Source organism: Moesziomyces antarcticus, assembly GCF_000747765.1.
Source record: "Moesziomyces antarcticus DNA, scaffold: scaffold_v10011, strain JCM 10317, whole genome shotgun sequence".
Classification (NCBI taxonomy): domain Eukaryota; kingdom Fungi; phylum Basidiomycota; class Ustilaginomycetes; order Ustilaginales; family Ustilaginaceae; genus Moesziomyces; species Moesziomyces antarcticus.
Window position 1 is genome coordinate 254636 of NW_014638999.1, and position 20243 is coordinate 274878.

Here is a 20243-nt window from a genome sequence, read left to right on the forward strand (position 1 = left end):
TGCATCGCCACAGCCATCGCACGCCAAATGATAGATGTAATGACCTTGTTGAGAAGGCCGGGGGAATATGATGCATTGCTAACACGACCAGTGAGAGAGATGTGTATGGTGTTTTGGGAGGGAAACCAACGCGAGCCGAATCAAGACCAGGCTAGGGATGCAGGTCCTATGCGCTTCGTCGACTGCCGCGAGTGGGATCGCGCGCCGAAGAAAGCGTTGTGAAACGAGAAGAGGAAGGATTCCAATGGCGAGAGATGCAACGTCTCTGCGCCGGGAATGTGTGCGAGGATGGAATGTTGTGTGTGTGAAGGATTAGCCCGTTGAGTACTGTTACAGTGAGCCTGAATCGACTCTTGCAGATAGAGAAAAATGATTGCACGGAGAGACCTCGAAAGCGGAAAGGAGACAAGCGAACACCGACATCCCTAGCCTACCGTCACAAGCGCGACGGAAAGCGCATGCGGCCAGACTGGCAGCCGCACACCGACGCGCTTAGTAGCGGTAGGTGTCGCGCTTGTAGGGGCCGTCGACGGGCAGGTCGAGGTAGTCGGCCTGCACCTTGGAGAGCTTGGTGAGCTTGACGTTGAGGCGGCCAAGGTGGGCAAGCGCGACCTCCTCGTCGAGCTCCTTGGGCAGCATGTAGACCTCACCGCGCTTGTACTGACCCTGCTTGTCGTTCCAGAGGGCGATCTGGGCGAGCGTCTGGTTGCAGAAGGAAGCCGACATGATGAAGGAAGGGTGGCCGGTGGCGCAGCCGAGGTTGACGAGACGGCCCTCGGCAAGGAGGATGATGCGCTTGCCGTTCTTGAGCGTGTAGCGGTCCACCTGGGGCTTGATGTTGACGACGCTCTGGGCGTTGGCCTTGAGCCAGGCAACGTCAATCTCAATGTCGAAGTGGCCGATGTTGCAGACGATGGCGTCGTCCTTCATGGCCTCGAAGTGAGCGCCGGTGATGATGTCACGGCAGCCGGTGGTGGTGACAAAGATGTCGGCCTGGCTGGCAACGTCGTCCATGATGTCGACCTGGTAGCCGGCCATCGAGGCCTGGAGGGCGTTGATGGGGTCGATCTCGGTGACGATGACACGGCAGCCGTAGCCACGGAGCGACTCGGCGCAGCCCTTGCCGACGTCACCGAAGCCGGCGACGATGGCGACCTTGCCGCCGAGCATGACGTCTGTGGCGCGCTTGATGCCGTCGACGAGCGACTCGCGGCAGCCGTAGTAGTTGTCGAACTTGGACTTGGTGACCGAGTCGTTGACGTTGATGGCGGGGAGCTTGAGGGTGCCCTTCTTCATGGCCGAGTAGAGGATGTGGACACCGGTGGTGGTCTCCTCCGAGACACCCTTGATCTGGTCGAGGAGCTGGGGGAACTTGTCGTGGACGAGCCAGGTGAGGTCACCGCCGTCGTCGAGGATCATGTTGGGGCCCTCGGGGTGGGCGGTGAGGGTCTGCTCGAGGCACCAGTCGTACTCCTCCTCGGTCTCGCCCTTCCAGGCGAAGACGGGGACGCCGGTGGCGGCGATGGCGGCGGCGGCGTGGTCCTGGGTGGAGAAGATGTTGCACGAGGCCCAGGTGACCTGGGCGCCGAGGGCGACGAGCGTCTCGATGAGGACGGCGGTCTGGATGGTCATGTGGAGCGAACCGGCGATGCGGGCGCCCTTGAGGGGCTGCTCGGCACCGTACTTGGTGCGGAGGGCCATGAGACCGGGCATCTCACCCTCGGCGATCTCGATCTCCTTGCGGCCGAAAGCGGCAAGCGAGATGTCGGCAACCTAGCAAGTCGAAGTGGATGGCAGAAGGGCGAGTCAGTTTCCGGTCGTGGCATAGCTTGGGTCAACAGACAGGTCGGCACCATGGCGTAGAAGCAGATGTAACTGCCAACGACCATGAGCATTATCGTCGGAACGTACCTTGTAGTTGGGCATTTTGTGTATGGGATGGATGGAAGGGATGGGGTGTGGTAAGAAAGGATGGTGGTGGAAGAAAGGCAGGCGGTATGAGGGCTGACAGGCCGCTTTGAAGGGTTGATCGACAGTTCCAAAGCCGACTGACTGGCTATGCTCAGCAGCCACTGCACGACTGACAGGACTGGCGAGAAGAAATCAGGTGTTCCGAAAGTGTCAAAAATTGGCAGATGCTGCTCCAGTCCCTGCGCATGCCTGCACGTCCCCTCACGCCTCGCCCAGGCCAGCTGAGGCCAAAAGGCGGTTGAAAAGCTTGAGACCTGCACGTTCGTGGCTGCTGTGGCGAAAGGAGAGGCGGCTAGGGTCCCAAAAACTCGAGCCACGCAGGCGAGAATTTCTTCCAGCATTTCGAGCAAACTTGTATTGGCCCACTACAGAGAGGCGCTCGATTTGAAGCTGCAGGCCCAAACCCTACGCAACACGTTCTTCCTGCCAGCCGACGGGTCTCCTGCCGCGCGGCGCTCGGACCAGAAGGCGAAGAAGAAGGAGAAAAGGAAAAGAAAATGGAAAAAGATTGAAAAGAATTTAGCGCTGCCGGCCGGAAGAACATCCGTCAATTCCCGAAAATCAAGTGCAAGTATGGGTCGATCGAACATACTCTGAGGTTCAGCCATCCCACCTCCAGAAGCACTCGCCAGCTTGTTCATCATCTGATGAATCTCAAAGGCAGCCCCCTTGCGAGGGAGTAAGCAACATTGCATCCATGCCAAAGCACGAGCATCGCCACCAACTGTCTTCATATCGATTCGAGCCGCGAAGAAACGAAGGAAGCCAGAAGGAAGCTGCTAGGGTGGCCCGAACGAAGCTTTCAGAGCGGCACTTGAAACGAAGCTCGAGAGCTGCGGTGGAAATTACAAAATTGAAACACACACACGCGCTGCGAGAGACACGCAACTCATCGCCTCGCTTATGGCGCGAAGAAGGGGGGGGGGGGCGCGGACCAGCCTCGAGTTGCTGGCAGTCTGCGCCCCAACGCGCGTGCGTGTGTGCGGGAGCGGCTGGAAGGTCGATGCCCTCCGCCTTGCTCGCCTCTCCGCCTGCTTGCCAGGGTCGGCTGCGAGCGGTTGGTCGTGCGTGCGTGCAGGCGTGTGCGTGCGCATCGCAAGGTGCACACACAGACACCCAACTCAATTTCCGCCTTGGCCAGCCTGTGTGTGTCTCTGTCTCTCTGCTTTTGGTCAGCCAGCCAGCCCAGCCCCGCTTGGACCTCTGCGCCGCCTCGCTGTCGAGAGAGACCCAGTTGCACCTTCTTGCATCGCGCACTCGACGTCGCGTTGGCTTCACAATCATCCTATCACCCTTCCCCCTGCCATCCCGCACCCCACCCGCCCGCCTCTCATCGCTCCTAGAGATCCACTCCATTCATCGCCTTGGAGCGCCGCACATCTGCACTGCATCGAGGCCAAGCATCACGGCCCCTTGATCGTCACGCAGATATCGCTCGACAAGGTCGACTCTTGCTCAGCTTAGGACACTTGCCACGCCTTCGTCCCGCCATCGGATACTTCGATCCCAAGGACGCTCGCCATCCTCACTTTGTCGCCCGTGCCCACCTTGCACTGGTCCAATCTCCATATCCACACGAGCCAAGCCATCTGCACTTGATCTGCTCTCGCAATGAACGGTGGCTCTACCGCCCACGAGGCTGACGTTGCCGCGGCCTACCAGACCGACGGCGTTGCCGGCGCCATCGCAGCTGGCCGAAAGAAGCTCAGCGGCTATGTCGGCTTCGCCAACCTGCCCAACCAGGTGCACCGAAAGAGCGTGCGCAAAGGCTTCAACTTCACCGCCATGGTCGTCGGCGAGTCCGGTCTGGGCAAGTCGACACTCATCAACACCCTCTTCAACACCACGCTCTACCCGCGCAAGGAGGTGCCGCCCCCGCACCAGGAGCGCCCCAAGACCGTCGCCATCGAGTCCATCAGCTCGGGTAAGTGCTCCACTCCACATTCGCATCCAGCGCATCGTCACTGACTCTTTCCTCCCTTGCATTCCCCACAGACATCGAGGAGAACGGCGTTCGCTTGAAACTCACCGTCGTCGACACACCTGGTTTCGGAGACTTTATCAACAACGACCAGAGGTACGCACGTCCTTCTCACATATACATGTCGCATCGCACCTTCTGACATTCCTTCTGCATCACACCTACAGCTGGAAGCCGATCGTGGACAACATCGAATCGCGTTTCGACAACTACCTCGAGCAGGAGAACCGCGTGAACCGCAACAAGCTCCAAGACAACCGCGTCCACGCCTGCATCTACTTTGTGCAGCCCACCGGCCACAGCCTCCGACCCATCGACATCGAGTTCATGCGACGCTTGCACCAGAAGGTCAACCTCATCCCCGTCATTGCCAAGTCCGACACGCTCACCGACGACGAGATCGTCGCGTTCAAGCAGAGGATCCTCAACGACATTGCACACCACCAGATCGAGATCTTCCACGCGCCCATCTACGAGAACGAGGACGAGGAGACCATGCTCGAGATTCAGGAGATCTCGACCAAGGTGCCCTTTGCTGTCGTAGGATCCAACACCGAGATCGACACGCCCGACGGCCGCCGCGTGCGTGGCCGCGCGTACCCGTGGGGTGTGATTGAGGTGGACAACGAGGAGCACTGCGACTTTGTCAAGCTGCGCCAGATGCTCATCCACACGCACATGGAGGAGCTCAAGGAGCACACCAACAATGTGCTGTACGAAAAGTACCGCAGCGAGAAGCTCGTCGGCATGGGCGTCACACAAGACCACTCGGTGTTCAAGGAGGTCAATCCGGCGGCCAAGATGGCCGAGGAGCGTGCCATCCACGAGGCGAGGTTGCGGAAGATGGAGAACGAGATGAAGCTCGTCTTCCAGCAAAAGGTGGCCGAGAAGGAGGCCAAGCTCAAGCAGAGCGAGGAGGAGCTGTACGCGCGCCACCGCGAAATGCGCGATGCGCTCGAGAAGCAAAGGCAGGAGCTCGAAGACAAGCGCCGCAGGCTCGAGAGCGGCCGTCCGCTCACGCCCGAAAAGGTCTCGCAGGCCACCAAGAAGAAGGGCTTCTCGCTCCGCAACTAGACCGCCGCAGTTGCCAGATCCTTGCCTTCTCGCCCGGTCGCGAGTTCAGAATTGGCGCCGTGCTGAAGGTGACTCGTCCCCCCCGAGGCGGGGCACGCTATCGATCTTGCTTCCAAGAGTGCCCCTGGTCTGCTGTCACGATGGTTCTTGTTTTTGTTGCCTCTTCTCAGACAGCCAGCGTCGAGGTGTCCTCGTCGAATCGCATGTCTCTCTGCAATAATAGCCATGCCTTTCCCCACGAACCTTAAACCAACCACGCCCCTGCATACTGGCTAGAAGGCTCGATACGCGTCAAGGCCCCCGCTAGCTCAAACCTTGTCGTGGCTTTTTTTGGGGGATTGGCTACCGGATGAGCCGACGATCCATCAGTGCAGAGAAAAGGTGGTTTGCTCTCTCTCTCGAGACTGGCTGGATCACTGACCGATTGACTAGGAGAGAGGAGGGAGCTCCTTCACAGTTGTCTGCTGACATATAAGCGAGCCATTCCCGGCCACATGTCGGTCTTCCGTTTCAAGTCTGAGCCTGAACACTTCCGATTGCTAAGATAGCTTGACTGCTGTCGAGATGAGAGCTGTTTTGCTTGGCGTCTTCCATCTGCTCTCTGTCGCTTTTGCCGCGCCTGGATTCGAACGACACCAATCCCCCAGAGCCTCGCATCCGGCCGCCTTTTCTGATTCGGCGAACTTGACCGCAGGACAGTTCGGACAGAATCGTGAGTCCCACCAGTCCAACCTGGGCCAAAGAGTGGATAGGACTGACGAGATTCGATGTGGTGCGCAGGCCATCTGGCAAAGGAGGCGAGCGGTCATGACTGCTATGCGGCGATTTATGATGGAGTCAAGGCCGGATGCTCGGTCGAGTCGGACATGAGCCCGCACGAGCGAATGCTAGGTGAGTATCGCCGCCACATGGACGGTGGCATGGCAAGGTGCTCGAACTAACGCTTTCGGGATGTAGCTTCCGTCCAGCTTACATTGTGCGATCTGCAGGCGTCGAGCCAGAGCGTGCCGTGGGAGTGTCAGTCGCCTGCCCACGAGATGCAGGCCATTGGTCTCGCCAACTGCGTCGAGTGAGTCGCATACCGATGAAACACGGTCTCGCCGGCCGCAAGCTTACTTTTTGATGCGTTTCGGATGGTCAAGGGCTCTTTCGAGAAGCACTCGGCTCTGGTCGAGCTATGCAGGGTATCTGCGCGAGATTCCGCAGATGTGCTTCGCGCTGCAGCGGTGGAAGGACATAGGTAGGTGCGCCTCGCAGCAATCTTGGAGGGGCCAACGACCGCATTGGCTGACATTGGCTTGGGGAAAGACGCGGCGAGGACTCTGTACAGGACTGCAGTCGAGGAGAATGTTGAGCTCAGCAGGCTGTGGCAACAGCACGCATATGATCGTGCAGAGGCCGTCAAGGAGGAAAGCCTCGCAAGGCAGGACTGGATGCGACAAGCGGCACAGCTGAGGGATCAGCTCAGAGAGGTCCTGCTGGTGAGTCGTCATGGCGACAAGCCCCCGCCACGTGCACTTTGATTGACGCAGACGGTGTGGTCTATCGCCCATACAGAACGTGCTCTCAGACATGACCGCCAACCAGGAGAAATACAGCAACGATGCTGAACAGGTGCTCCAGCTGATGCGCCAGGCGGGAGTGAGTGCGAAGGAGCAGACATAGGGCAATGTAGGGATGTGACGACTGACCGCACGTCTTTCTGTAGACTGGCCTAGAGGAGACTGCGCGGTCACTGCTCCATTCTCACGCCGAAGCTCATTCGCAGCACCTGGAGGGGCTGCATCAGTCGGTACGTCGTCCACCTTTTCCCGAAGCATCGAGAAAGCCGTGACTGATGGTGAGCATAAGGGCACTGACGTCTGTGCAGCTCGATGAAGTGTTGGATCGATACGAGCTTCGCTCGGAAGCCACAGCCGAGCGCATCTCTCGCGATGCCTCGCATTCGATCGAGACACGCCTTGCGAGTCCTCTCGGTACGATGCAGGACCTTGTTGCTGTGCTGGACATGCACACGATCTCACTGGGCTACTCGGTGCAAGACGAGCGCGATCTCCTTTCTGAACTAGTCGAACTCCACCGGGAGATCGAGATGCAGCATCGAGCGCAAGATGCTCAGCTGGGTGCCGGTATCGCGGCGCTGCAAAGTGTCCAATCCGACCTGCATACGCTTGGGACTGCCATGAATGCGACGCACGATAGCGTCGCGGCGATGCTCGTCTCGCCGACGCCGGGGATGGGGTGGTTCAGCGCGGCGTTTGCACTGGAAAGGGTCGTACTTTGGGCACTCGGTGCCGTCGAGGGTACTATTGGACTGGGTACCGAGAGCTCGGGCTGGCGGTGGTTCAGGTGGCTGCTGCTTGTGTGGCCGCTCTCGCTCAAAGTTCGCGCGTGGATGAAGGCGTGTGCGCCCGTATGCAAGGTCTTTGTATCCGCGGTGGTGTGCATCTCGATGCTGATCAAGGCAGTCGTAAGGCCCTACTCTTTCGCAACGGTAAGCATGTTATTGGAAGCCTTTGCACTAGCGCACAAAAATGCTCACTTTGTCCTCTTACAGGCTTACCTCGGCACATCGAGACATACACCCAAAGGGGAAGCAGCGTATGTCGTCGACAAGCACAGTGTGCGCGTGGCTGTTGGCCGCCACTCGATGGGCGGTAGGCGTGACCGCACATTGCGCGCTTCGCGCATCCACTGTCCCTCGGCGCAATGACATGCGAAGCTCCCACAGCTGAAGATGGTGTTTCGAGTGATTTGGACGTGGAGAGAGCTAGTGTTACAAGGATACAAAGTGGCACGAGGGAGGGAGTGGGGTTATGTGGAGCTGATGCGGTGGTATGCGGGCGATGCTGCCTCGTATTCTCTGACAAAGAGGCGATGTTTCTCGCGCGCAATGTAGGCGAGGAACTCTGCGAGATGGTCCTTTAGCAGGCTGATGGATTCGGTGTCCATGGAGGTATGCACGATGATCGAGGGCAGATTGACAAAGAGACGCAGCAGATGTTCTGCGCCGTACACGTCGCTGGGCTCCATATCGCCGCCCATGGACCCGTTCCCGGAGCGTGCGTTGCCGACATCGCCATCGCCCATCTTTGGACCGTTCTTCTTGCGGTACTCTACATACTGTGCGCGTTCGAAGCGGTAGAGCAGATTCTGACCGAGCGAGCGGTCAAAGTAGAGCTTGAGGCCCTTGAGTACCTCGTCTACGACGTGTGGGGATCGTTTCGCGCCATCGCGCTTGTGTGCGAGGTAGTGCTTCTTGTAGTCCTGCAGGATATCCTTGACACACGGTTTGCGGGGCAATGGAACGAGCATACCGTTCTTGGTGATGCTCTCCCAATCGTCGACGAGCTGCAGTTTGAGTTCGTCCGGAAACGAGATCTTGACCTCGGGGCGTTTGAGAAAGTCGTCTTCGGTCTCGACCGTGTCCCTGCTGCGCTTTGTTGCGCGTGCCGACGAGGCGGGTTTGCGATCGTGTGCATCCGAGTCACGTCCGCGCTTGGCGGTGCTCGACAACGACTTTTCCGCGCCCGACGAGCTGAGCGATCCAGCCTTGGCCGCTTCCTCCAGCGTCGCCTTGCGTGCGAGGTTCTCGTCGTTGTACTTGAGCAGACGCGTCTCGGGCACCCATTCGTCCCAGGTCTTCTTCCAGCCATCGTAGTGGACGAGGTAGTGCGGCCCCACTTGGCCCGTGACGTTGTCGTCGCCCGTCCACTTTTCCGCCTTGAGCACCTTGGCCGAGTAGATGAGCGGGCCGTGGAAGCAGAGCACCTTCTCTGCGTCGGTATAGAACATGGTCGGCGAGTCGTGCACCCAGCGTGTAGCGTGTGTGGTGCGGCAGATGGGTATGTTGACGAGCGCCGTGTGGGTGGAGAAGGTGGTGGAATGCGTGGTGGAGTGTGGGTGTGGCCCGTGGGTGGGATGGCAGGACCCTGCGAGGCCAAGCGAAGGCAGATGCAAGCTTCTCGAAATTGGGTGGTGTCGCGACTCCAAGGCGCAAAGAGGCCGAGCTAGACGCCATGGCCAGGGCGCGTCTCGATACGCCCCATCATTCGCACGGAAAGACAAGCTCGACTTCTTCGGAAAGCGAGTCTGTATGTTGGAGTTCGGCCTCACATCTTCGAAAAAAGCATTAGGGAGGCGACGGCTGGCGCGTGAAAAGGAGCGCGGTGCAGCGGCGAATTCGAGCGCAGGGGCCGGCGAAACTGTCGCTGGACGTAGCCGACCTGCGGAGAAGCATGTGTATGGGAGCGGAAGTCGCTGCCCAAGACAAGGCGCCCACCCTTCGTTCCTGACGAGCCGAGTGGGACTGTAGGGAGCCGTGCTGACGTTGTCATGGCCACCGACTCGGCAGCAAAAGCAAGTTTCAAACAGTCAGCCTTCCGAGATGCACGTCGGATGCCGCCGACGGGAGAGCAGCCGGTTTAAGACTCTTCCGTCTCGCGCAGAAAGGCCTGGCTGGCTTTGATATCGATAGCGTGCAGAAGCATAGCGTGCAGCAGCATGAGTTTGAAAAGCAAACCCCACTCCAACCCGCCTCGCCATCGGCAACACGTCCGGCTACAATGGAACCGGAAGTGTCAACAATCACCTCGGCCCAGCTCGTGTGGGTCGTATCGACCCGAGACGGCCAAAGCGAGCGGGATCAGTGGTGGTGACCTGAACGGTCATGACGATTCCAAGTGTGGAGAGTGGGGGAGCCTGTCTGTCTTTCTTTCCCTCTCATTCGAGCGAATGAGTGGACAATGATGTGCGGGGCGGCTCCCCAAGAGCGGGGCAAGCGCGGTCAAGCAATTCAGCCGCGCCGTGAAACTTGGGCTCGCCTAGCATTCATATCTTGTCGAAGCCTCGGAAGCGGGCCAATCCGGGCCGTGGTCTCAAGAACACTCGATGGCTTGTTGCTGCCAAGAGAGCTGCCCAGAGCAGTGTCAACTGAGCCAAGTGGGTCAAAGTGAGTCGAGGTGGCTTGGCAGCTTCGTGAAGTGGCAGCGAACGGGCGAGCCGCAAAGGCCTGCAAATGCGAAGAGCTGGCCCAGCAGCAGCAGCAGCAGCAGCAAAGACAGGCAGCCGGGCAGATCCATCTGGCATCGGATGCCAAGCGAGCGACCGCAGCGTCATGGATTCCCAACGCAGGTGGAGTTTCAAAAAAGCCAAAAAGCTGGGCGGGCGGCTGGCTGTCTGCAGCTTGGACTTTCTTTTTTGGTTCGAGAAATAGGATCGCTGGGCCCCACACGCGCAGCGCAGCGCAACTCATCCCAGAAACGACCTCAGCGAGCGAGAGGCCCGCTCGGTCCACGCTTATTCGTTGTTCAAGCCTTGGAGGCGCACGCACATCACACCGCATCAGCCCCGACCACCGCTCTCGCGGCTCGCGCCTCCTCTGGCGCGCTTGGCCCACTCACCCGCTCGCTCCCATCCAAGACGGCTCAGCTGCTCTCTCAGCTGCTCGGGCCGCGCCTCCACCCAAGACATCATCGTCTCCCGCTCCCTCCCCTTGCTTTCAGCCCGCTCACCCATCCCCTCGGCGCCACCTGGAACCCCCCCATCTCTCTTGCTCTTGACGCCACCATCATATCTCTCCTCCCCTCCTCCCTCCCTCTACATCACCTTCCATCCCGTCGCTACACGTCATCGTAGTCAAGTCGTCACCATGCCCAAGCTCGCAAGTGTCGAGATCGACACCCCCGCCAACAAGGGCGAGACCAAGATCAGGCGCTCCTACCGCGCGCCTGACAAGCTCCTCGAACGCCCCGCAGAGGGCATCAACACCATGGCCGATGTCTTCCTCCACGCTCGCAACCGTAAGTGTCTTCCTTCGCCCACCTCGCCCAGCATTCCCTTCAGACTTGTGCTGACTCTTTCCTAAATTTGATCTTCACAGGCTTCCCTAACCGTCCCATCATGGGCTGGCGCGACGTCGTCCGCATGCACGACGAGCAGAAGGAGGTCACCAAGAAGGTCGAGGGCAAGGAGGTCAAGGAGACCAAGACCTGGCAGTACTACGAGCTCTCCAACTACAAGTATCTCACCTACAACGAGTTTGAAGAGCGCATCCAGCACGCCTCGAGCGGTCTCGTCAACCTCGGCCTCTCCAAGGACACCCGCTTCAACATTTACGCCGCCACCGCCATCAACTGGCAAAACATGGCACACGCCTGCTTCCGCCAGAGCATCCCCTTCTGCACCGCCTACGAGACGCTCGGCGAGGAGGGCCTCCAGCACTCGCTCAGCGAGCCCGACGTCGTCGGCGTATTCACCAACGCAGAGCTCCTCCCCACCCTCGCCAACGTCATCGAAGACGCCCCCACTGTCAAGTACGTCATCTACGACGGCAAGCCGGGCGACAAGGAACTCAACAAGGTACGCGACGTGCTCGCCGGTCGCGAGGGTAAGCTCCTCACCATCGAGGAGCTCTGGCAAGAGGGCAAGGCCAACCCTGCCGAGGGCCACCTCCCCACCCGCGACGACGTCGCCTGCATCATGTACACCTCGGGCTCCACCGGCGCACCCAAGGGTGTCGTGCTCACCCACGGCAACCTCGTCGCCTCGATCGCCGCCGTCGAGCTCCACGTCGGCGACCTGCTCAGGCCCGACGACACCTTCCTCGCCTACCTCCCGCTCGCCCACATCCTCGAGTTCATCGTCGAGTGCACCATGATCTACGTCGGCGTCACCATGGGCTACGGCAAGGTCAAGACGCTCACCCAGGCATCCGTGCGCCAGTGCGACGGCGACATCAAGGCGTTCAAGCCGAGCATCATGATCGGCGTGCCCGCCGTCTGGGAGCTCATCCGCAAGGGCATCCTCTCCAAGGTCAACGCCGGCGGCGCGCTCAAGAAGAACCTCTTCAACGGCGCGCTCACCATCAAGAAGAACAAGGTGCCTCTGCTCACCTCGGTCGTCGACTCGGTCGTCTTCAAGGCGGTCAAGGAGCAGACCGGCGGTCGTCTGCGCATCGCGCTCTCGGGCGGTGCGGCGCTGTCCAAGGAGACGCAGGAGTTCCTCAACAATGCGCTCGTGCTGCTGCTCCAGGGCTACGGCCTGACCGAGTCGTGCGGTATGACGGCCATCCTGACGCCCGAGTTCTACTCGTACGGCCCCTCGGGCGGCACTGTGCCTGCGATCGAGGTCAAGCTGCGCGACGTGCCGGACGCCGGCTACTTCAGCACCAACAACCCGCCGCAGGGTGAGGTGCTCATCCGCGGACCTGCGGTGACCAAGGGCTACTTTAAGCGCGACGATGTCAACAAGGAGTCGTTCGAGGACGGCTGGTTCCTCACGGGCGACGTGGGCCAGTGGAACCCCAACGGTACGCTGTCGATCATTGACCGCAAGAAGAACTTAGTCAAGCTGTCGGGCGGCGAGTACATTGCGATCGAGAGGCTCGAGAGTGTGTACAAGGCGTCGAACCTGGTGTCGAACATCTGCGTGCATGCCAACAGCGATGCCAAGCAGCCCATGGCGATCATCTTCCCGCGCGAGGACAATCTGGTGCAGGCTGCGCAGCGCGCCGGCGTCAGCGGCGAGCTCGAAGAGCTGTGTGCCAACCGTCAGGTGGCCAAGATTGTCATGGAGGATGTGAATGGTGTTGGTAAGAAGGCGGGCTTCAAGAATCTCGAGATGCTTCAGACCGTGCTGCTGGTGCCCGAGGAGCTCGCCATGACGGCGGCGCAGAAGCTCAGCAGGAAGGACATCATCAAGAAGTACGAAGACCAGATCAAGAAGGTCTACATGTAACACAAGACTCGTCCAAGGATCCATCAATACCCCACCCGCCATCGTCGTCTGGCCATAGCAGAGAGGATCTCTTACATGCTGCGCTCGTTTCTTAGTTTCAGATGTGTCTGTATGACCCCCCGCGCGCTCGCTAGTGAGCTCATTTGTCAATCTCAGTGCTGCTCGGATTCTTGGATGGTTGGAGCACGTGCAAAGAATCTGAGGTGGTGAGGTCTTGACAAGCGGGCGCTGCATTCTCGCTCATCCTCACACGCACATCCACATCCTCACAGCTGACACTTGAACCACACTCGTGACTGTCGAATCGTACAAAACTTGGCATTGGCAACTACTCGTCGTCGTCGCTCTCTTCATCGTCTTCGCTTTCTTCGCTTTCTTCGTGGCCCTCCATGACGTCGAGTGGTTCGATGTTGACCTCGCGGTCGGCGCCGAGATACGAGTCGCAGACCAACCACATCTTGAGGCGGTCGTGTCTTCCCTGTGGCAACGTGACCTCGAGGTCGAGCTGTACCGTCTTGCGCACAGTGACCTTTTTAATCGCGAGCAGATTCTTGGTGGCGGGGTCGCCGATGACCACCCACCACTGGACCAGCTTGCGTGCGGGGTAGAAGGCGCTTTGAACCACCAGACCCTCTTCGTCGTCTTCGTCGTCCTTGTCGAGCGTGACGCGCACCGTAATGGGGTCTGAGGCGTTCATCTCTTCGCGTGGCGTTTCGATGCTGTAGCTCAGCTCGATGTAGGGGAAGGCGTTGACAAACGCCGCCACGCGTGCGGTTTGCTTCTTGTCCATCTGCAGCAACTCATCGCGTTCGACCTCGGACAAATCCGCAAGCAGGTCCGATAGGCCGAATACGTCTTCGACCCCACGCGCGCGACAGCGCTCAATCACCTCGGCACTAAAGTGCGGCACCTGCCGCAGGACCGAGTCCTTATCCCATACCGCCTGAACCACCATCTGCGACAGCTCCATCGCCACAATCGCATTCAAGTACGCGTTGGACGACATGACGTCCACACACGCCGAGAGCAGATTGAGCACCTTACCCAACACAATACGCTGGTCCGCCTCCAAGTCCACCGGTAGCGTCAACCGCGCAAAATGCGCCTGCAGCAGGATATACACCTTGTGGTACGGACTCAGCAGATTGAGCCGATCCAACTTGAGCGGCAGTCGATCGTACAGCCGCTGCAGCAGCACATCTTCGTGCTGACGAATCGGCAGGTCCTCGAACTCGGCAGCCGAGCTGACGATCTCGAGCATGCCGCGCAGCTTGGTCTTGTCCTTGAGCGACATGTTGAACACGTCGATCGTGACGTAGCTCACGTTGTAGTAGCTCGCGATCATGCCCAGATTGAGCGGGCTCACGTCCATCTCGTCCTCGATGGCGATGCACTTGGAGTTCTCCAGATCCGCCAGCGTCGTCTCCACCAGCTCGGACAGATAGTCGCCAATGTGCTGCATGCTCTTGCCCTGGCAGTTGTACGCCTGCGGATTCTGCTGCAGACGCCGGTACATGAGCGTCCACGTCAGAATGTCCACCGCCGCCTGCTTGTCGTCGATGGTGCGCGCCACAATCTCGGCGTTGAAAAAGTCCTGCGCATAGCTCGTCAGCCGGCTCTCCACGGGCAGGCCCTCGGCGAGGAACTTCTTAAAGTACTCCTTGCGCGTCGCCTGGCACAGCAGCACGCAGCGCGACGTGCCCTCGTCGTTGGGCACCGTGCATCGCCCCACCATCTGCAGCACGTCCGGCAGCGCATAGTCCACATAGCGGTGCTCGCGGCCCTCGTACGTCTGCAGCGACATGATGAGCACCAGATGCGCCGTCAGCGGGATGCTCCACGCCGTCTCCTTGCTCGCCACCACCACGCGGATCGCGTCCGCTGCAAACAGCCGCTCCACAATGCGTCGGTCGTTCTTGGTGAGCCCCTCGTGGTAGTAGGCGATGCCCGAGGCGAGCAGCTCGCGCAGATCGCGGTCCTGCACGCGCTGCAGATGCGGCTCCAGGTCCTCCATCTCGATGTTGAGGAAGCGCGATTCGCCGTCGTCGCTCGCACCATCGTCGCGCTCGCTGTCGGCGAGCACGTACGCGAGCAAGTCGTTCGCAGTCAGCTTGGCCTGCTTGCGCGAGGGCACGAATGCAATCACCGGCTGGTCGGGCGCATGCTCAATGATGGCAAGGTACGCCGGCTTGGCCATGGCGATCATCATGGACGGGAAGTGCGGCATGCTGAACGTCTGGATGTGCACCTCCATCGGCGTCTGACGCGCGCTCGGCGCAAAGTTGAACACGCTGCCGCTCGGCGCTCCGAGCCAGTCGCCGACGTCGCGCGCGTTCGCGAGCGGCACACTGAGCGCCACCATGCGCGTCGGCCTCTCGGTCTGCGCTGCGACGAACCGCGCGCGCGAAGCGACAATCTCGTACGTCGGCCCCACGCGCCAGTCTCCGATCATGTGGATCTCGTCAAAGATGTACAGCGCGACCGACTGCACGTTCTTGCGCTGGCGCCAGCGGCGCGACAGCACGTCCCAGTGCTCCGGGATCGTCACGACCACATCCGCCATTTCGAGCAGACGAAGGTCCGCACTCGTCTCGCCCGTCAGCGCGACGACCTCCTTGCCGTCCTGGTACTCGCCGAACTTGGTCTTCCACTCGGCCACACGCGGTGCAACCATGGACTCGTACGGCACGACGCACACGGCGCGGCCCGCATCCGCATCCTTCCACAGCCGGAGCAGCGCAAGCTCGGCACAGACCGTCTTGCCACTGCCCGTGGGTGCGCCGACGAACACCGAGTCGTCGCTGCCGTAGAGTGCATGGAACGTCTGCGTCTGCACCTTGTTGAAGTGCGCAAACGAGTCGCGGTAGAGCTCCTGAGCGGGTCGATCGTTGAGCGCACTCAGCGGCTGCGGCTGCAGCTCGAGCAGCGGCGTGTGCGGCGGGAACTTTTCGGGCAGGATGAGGTTCTTGAACGAGATGGGCAATCGCACCTCGCTGTGCAGCCAGCGATCGCTGACGACGCTGATGTAGTAGTTGGGCGGCAGCGGCTCCGTCATGGGGATCGTGAAGCTGACGGTATGCTCCTCCTCGGCATACTTGCGCAGCAGGAGGAATTGGTCGTGGTAGTGCAGGATCTCGGCATCGACGTCTTCCACCATGATCCAGAACGACTGAGCGCCGCCGTGCACTTTTTCGTCCCACTGGAAGTCGGGGGTGATGGTGAGTTGGACGTGAAGCAGGGAGCGGGTGAGCGGCTGGAAGAAGGCCTGCAGCTCGAGACGCGGGAATTGATGCACGAGTCGGTGCACCAGACGGCCCGCTTTTGGAATTCCAATCAGCTCGCCGATCTCGTTTGGCTCGAGATCCCGCAGCCGATTCCACGGATACTCTTTCCGCTCCAGTCTGCGGATCAGATCCGCAGGCACACCGCGGAACTGGCGCAGCGGCGTCATGGAGCCCCACTGGCGCGACTCGACCATCTTGCACAGATCCAGCGCCATCCGGCTCAGCCTCGCATAACCACGCTTGAGGCAGATCTCAAAGATGGCGCGAAGGATGCGGCCGGCGGACTGGGTGATGTACACCATGTCGGCAGCAAGCACGTATCCGTCCAGCCGGAGCTGCGAGATCCACGACTGGAGCAGCACGTTGACCTTGGCGATGGGGTCGTCGGCCGACTCCTTGACGGGCACAGGCACGCGTTCGAGCAGCTTGGCCACCTCGAGCTTCTCGTCCTGGCGCACCACCTGGTGGCGGAACTCGTTGGAGAGCGCAAACACGCGGAAGAGCTCGATGAGGCCGAGCTGCGGCTTGATCTGCTGGTGGTACGTCGCCATGCTGTCGTGGGTGATGTAGTAGTGCGATGCGATGCGGCCGAGCTCGTTCGAGACAAAGTTGCCGCTGCGGCGTTCGTAGCGCAGCAGGCCGCACTTTTCGAGCAGAGCCGCGGCGGTGTGCACAATGTCGGCGCGCTTCTGCTCGAGAAAGGGATCGTCTTCGGCATAGTCTGCGGTGACGCTGTAGAGCGCGGGCGAGCGCAGCATGCGCACGTACAGATACGTGTACCCCAACCAAGCGACGGCCTCGTCGCGGTTGCGGATGGTGCCGAGGACGATCTCGGCATTGAGGTTGTCAGCGAGCTTGGAGACGAGCTGCGATTCGATGGGCAGCTGCTGGTTGAGCAGACTGAGGTAGTACTGCAGCTCGGAGTGGTTGGTGATGATGATGCCTTCTCCAAACGTGTCGTATTGCGGTCGACCGGCACGTCCGAGCATCTGCAGCATGTCTTGCGGCGTGATCTCGCACCATCGACCCTTTTCGGGATTGTAGATCTGCGTGCCCTTGATGATGACGGTGTGAGCGGGCAGATTGACACCCCACGCCAGGGTGGCGGTGGAGACGAGCACCTGCAGATGACCGTCGGCGAAGAGCGCCTCGACGAGCTCGCGGTCGAGGCGCGACATGCCAGCATGGTGGATACCGAAACCGTAGGGCATCAAGTCCTTGAGATCGCCATCGGTGACGTTGTCGAGTTCGGATCTGAGCACCTCCTGACTCGCGGGGGACGGTGGCAAGAAGCGATTGAGGGTGTCCTGCTCCATGGCGCGGTCGCGGATGAACTTGGCGGTCTTTGCGGTCTCTTTGCGCGAGTGGACAAAGATGAGCACCTGGTTCTTGCCCGCCTGATCGAGCGTCTTTTCGTAGGTGACCTCGTTCATGACGAGCAGCCTCTTGATGGCCTTCTTCTCGGTGATGCCGACGTACTCCTGCTTCAAGGGGCACGGTCTGTAGTTGGCCTCAAAGTAGAAGAGGCCGGACTTGGGGTTGACGCGGAGGAAAGTGGCCACGTCCTGGTAGTTGGGCAGCGTGGCGGAGAGACCGACCAGACGGACCGGGTCGTTCATCTGCTCCATGCGACGGATGGTGCGCGAGATGATGGCTTCGAGGACGGGACCACGGTCGTCATGCAAGAGGTGAATCTCGTCGACGATGAGGAGGCGGACCAAGTTGGTGTAGGAGGTGTCGGTGCTCTTGCGGCTGATGACGTCCCACTTTTCGGGCGTGGTGACGATGATCTGCGTCTCCGCAATCTGAGCCTTGGTGAGCTGGCTGTCTCCGGTAAGCTCGTTGACGGTGATTCCGTAGGATTGGAGGCGGTCGCGGAAGTTGGCGGCTTGCTCGGAGACAAGCGCCTTCATGGGCGCGACGTAGACAATCTTGAATGCATTGAGATCGATGTCGCCAGTAGCGTCGTCGCGCCACTTGCCAATCTCGTTGAGGACGGTGAGCATGGCGACGTTGGTCTTGCCGGCACCGGTTGGCGCACAGAGGAGCATGGGCTCGTCGGACCCAAACGCGACCGGATAGCAGCGGGATTGGACAGGGTTGAGCGAAGTGGCGCCGGGGAAGGCGGCCTGGGCCCATGCTGGGATGCTGGAGATGGGCACGAGGTCTGCGTCGCCGACGGTGCGCTTGGCAGGGGCGGGGATGTGGATCTCCTCGTAGCCCTTCTTGGTGCGCTTGAAAGAGCCCTCTGGCAGACGGACCTTTGCGTTGGTGTTGAGATGGCCGCCCTGAGCAAAGGCCATGGCCTCGAGGTCGACGCCCTTACGGGGCTGTGCGGTGGATCCGGGAGCGATCGTGGCGCGCGAGGTGAGACGCTTTGATCTGCGCTGGGCATCTTCGAGATCGACAGCATTCGGTTGAGTGGAGGACTTGCCGTTGGTGGATGTAGAAGGTTTGTCGTCGCCTTGCAGTGCCTTGAGGATCCAAGCGACGCCCTTTTCGCGCATGGCGACCTGGACGTTGACCTTTTCGTCGTCGTCTGCGCGCGCTAGACGGGTGCACCAAACAATGGCGTCTCTGTGCTTTGTGAGGATCTGAACGAGCTCGAACTTGTCGTAGTCAAAGAGCTCCATGAGGCTGTTTTCGCAGTCGCGGACGTCGGACTCGGCGGAGAGGATGTCGAAGGCGGCGTCTGCCTTTTCGCTGGCTTCGTGCGCATCGGGGTAGTGTTGGGCGATCTGACGCTGAATCCAGAAGGCATCGACGTCGCGCGGATGGAGTTGGTTGGGATCACGTTGGCTAGCGTCCGCAGCTCTTGACGAGCCGGCGCCAATCACGAGCTCGTCGCCGTCTTGATCCGAAGCTTGCGCGTCCGAATCTGGATGCTCGGAGCCCGACCGTGCGCGTTTGCGCCGCGTATCTGCGTCGTCGTCGTCGGATGCATCTGAATCGTCGCTGCCGTCACGAACGACGTAACCGACGCCATCTTGATCGCTGTCCTCCTCTTCCTCGTCAAAGAGCACGGCTACACCTGTCTGCTGATCGATCTCGCCCATCTTTGCATCGGCATCGTTGGCGGGGTTGGACTGTTCTGGCTCGTCGTAGTCGGTGATCTTCTTGCTGAGGTTGATAAGCTGACCAAAGGACTCGGTGGACAAGGAGCCGATGATGTCCTCGATCTCGGATCTCTTGTCGAGGTCCTTGAGGTTTGGATCCTTGAGGATCTCTAGGGTGGTATCGGCGGCGGAACGCACCACGTCCTGTGCCTGGTCGCCGAGGGCGGTGTGGACGATGCTGAGGATGAGTTCGTAGATGTCGCGTGTCTCTTGGGTGCGTGGATGGTAGCGAAGGCCCTCGAGCTCGGCGGTGGCCTGGAGGATGTCGGTGTAGTTGGACTGGTTGGAGAAGGAGGCACCGCCAGCAACGGAGGAGGAAGGGCCGGCACTGACGGCAGCAGCCTGACGTTTGGATTGGCGCTGGCCATCATCAGCATTCGCCTTTTTGCGCTTCTTGTCGAGGTCCTTTACGCCCTCGACCTTGACGGCGGTGCCCATGTCGCGCACATTGATGCGTCCAGCCAGCGACTCGGCCTCGCCCGAGGGTTCATCGGGACGTCGATGCGGACGGTCGGCGCTGATGACGAGCGACGAGAGCGCCGAATACTGGTAGCCAGACAGGTCTGGCTTCTTGGGCGGCATGGTTGCAGCTGCTGCTCCGACAGAGCACTACTGGCTGGGCTGAGGCTGATTAGCTGCGGTGCATCGGCAGATCGATAGGCTGAGCGTCTGCCAAAGTGGAGCTGAGTCGCAGTGCGTCGACAGTGCGATCGGATCTGATCCGCTGCGTTGGTGGGTGTGATGGTGGGGAAGCGCTGATGATGAGAAAGCAGGTCGGATGCACCGATGCTCGCCATCCAAGTCGGCTCGGCCTGCGCGATTTCTTCTTGGCTCATGCCCAACGACCAACGACCGCACGCAAAAGCTGATGCGGCTAAGTCGACGCGCGCGCGCTCTTGACGCTGTGGAGTAGAGCTCATCTGCCTACAAAAGGGTCGGCGGGTCCAAAAAAGTCGAAAATTTTCCATCTTCGTGATTTTCGCGCAGCAGAGAGTGGCCGAGTCGCGTCGGCTTAGTGCGTAGCGAAAGCAAGCAGCAGCGACTGAGCCTCGCATCCGAGAGCCGCTCGCTCGCCCTCCA

At 60.3% G+C, this 20243-nt stretch overlaps 6 protein-coding genes across 6 annotated transcripts; 3 read left to right on the forward strand and 3 right to left on the reverse strand.

Moving 5' to 3' along the window:
• Positions 1–492: 492 nt before the first annotated feature.
• PAN0_011d4260 (adenosylhomocysteinase) lies at positions 493–1926 on the reverse strand (the record flags this gene model as incomplete). The annotated part of the gene is made up of 2 exons (XM_014800230.1): positions 493–1773; positions 1912–1926. The coding sequence occupies 2 exons, from the start codon at positions 1924–1926 to the stop codon at positions 493–495; spliced, it is 1296 nt and encodes a 431-aa protein (XP_014655716.1).
• Positions 1927–3582: 1656 nt separating this feature from the next.
• PAN0_011c4261 (septin) lies at positions 3583–5026 on the forward strand (the record flags this gene model as incomplete). Its single annotated transcript, XM_014800231.1, has 3 exons — positions 3583–3895; positions 3967–4048; positions 4120–5026. 3 exons carry the CDS (start codon positions 3583–3585, stop codon positions 5024–5026), a joined length of 1302 nt encoding a protein of 433 aa, XP_014655717.1.
• Positions 5027–5793: 767 nt separating this feature from the next.
• PAN0_011c4262 (uncharacterized protein) lies at positions 5794–7739 on the forward strand (the record flags this gene model as incomplete). Its single annotated transcript, XM_014800232.1, has 8 exons — positions 5794–5917; positions 5984–6095; positions 6169–6266; positions 6365–6507; positions 6584–6667; positions 6735–6818; positions 6897–7496; positions 7584–7739. 8 exons carry the CDS (start codon positions 5794–5796, stop codon positions 7737–7739), a joined length of 1401 nt encoding a protein of 466 aa, XP_014655718.1.
• Positions 7740–7840: 101 nt separating this feature from the next.
• On the reverse strand, positions 7841–8821 carry PAN0_011d4263 (MRG-domain-containing protein; the record flags this gene model as incomplete). Its single annotated transcript, XM_014800233.1, has 1 exon — positions 7841–8821. The coding sequence occupies one exon, from the start codon at positions 8819–8821 to the stop codon at positions 7841–7843; it is 981 nt and encodes a 326-aa protein (XP_014655719.1).
• Positions 8822–10043: 1222 nt separating this feature from the next.
• Positions 10044–12763, forward strand: PAN0_011c4264 (long-chain-fatty-acid-CoA-ligase; the record flags this gene model as incomplete). Its single annotated transcript, XM_014800234.1, has 3 exons — positions 10044–10139; positions 10242–10827; positions 10908–12763. The coding sequence occupies 3 exons, from the start codon at positions 10044–10046 to the stop codon at positions 12761–12763; spliced, it is 2538 nt and encodes an 845-aa protein (XP_014655720.1).
• A 328-nt stretch (positions 12764–13091) lies between these two features.
• Positions 13092–19745, reverse strand: PAN0_011d4265 (sec63-domain-containing protein; the record flags this gene model as incomplete). Its single annotated transcript, XM_014800235.1, has 1 exon — positions 13092–19745. One exon carries the CDS (start codon positions 19743–19745, stop codon positions 13092–13094), a length of 6654 nt encoding a protein of 2217 aa, XP_014655721.1.
• Positions 19746–20243: the final 498 nt, after the last annotated feature.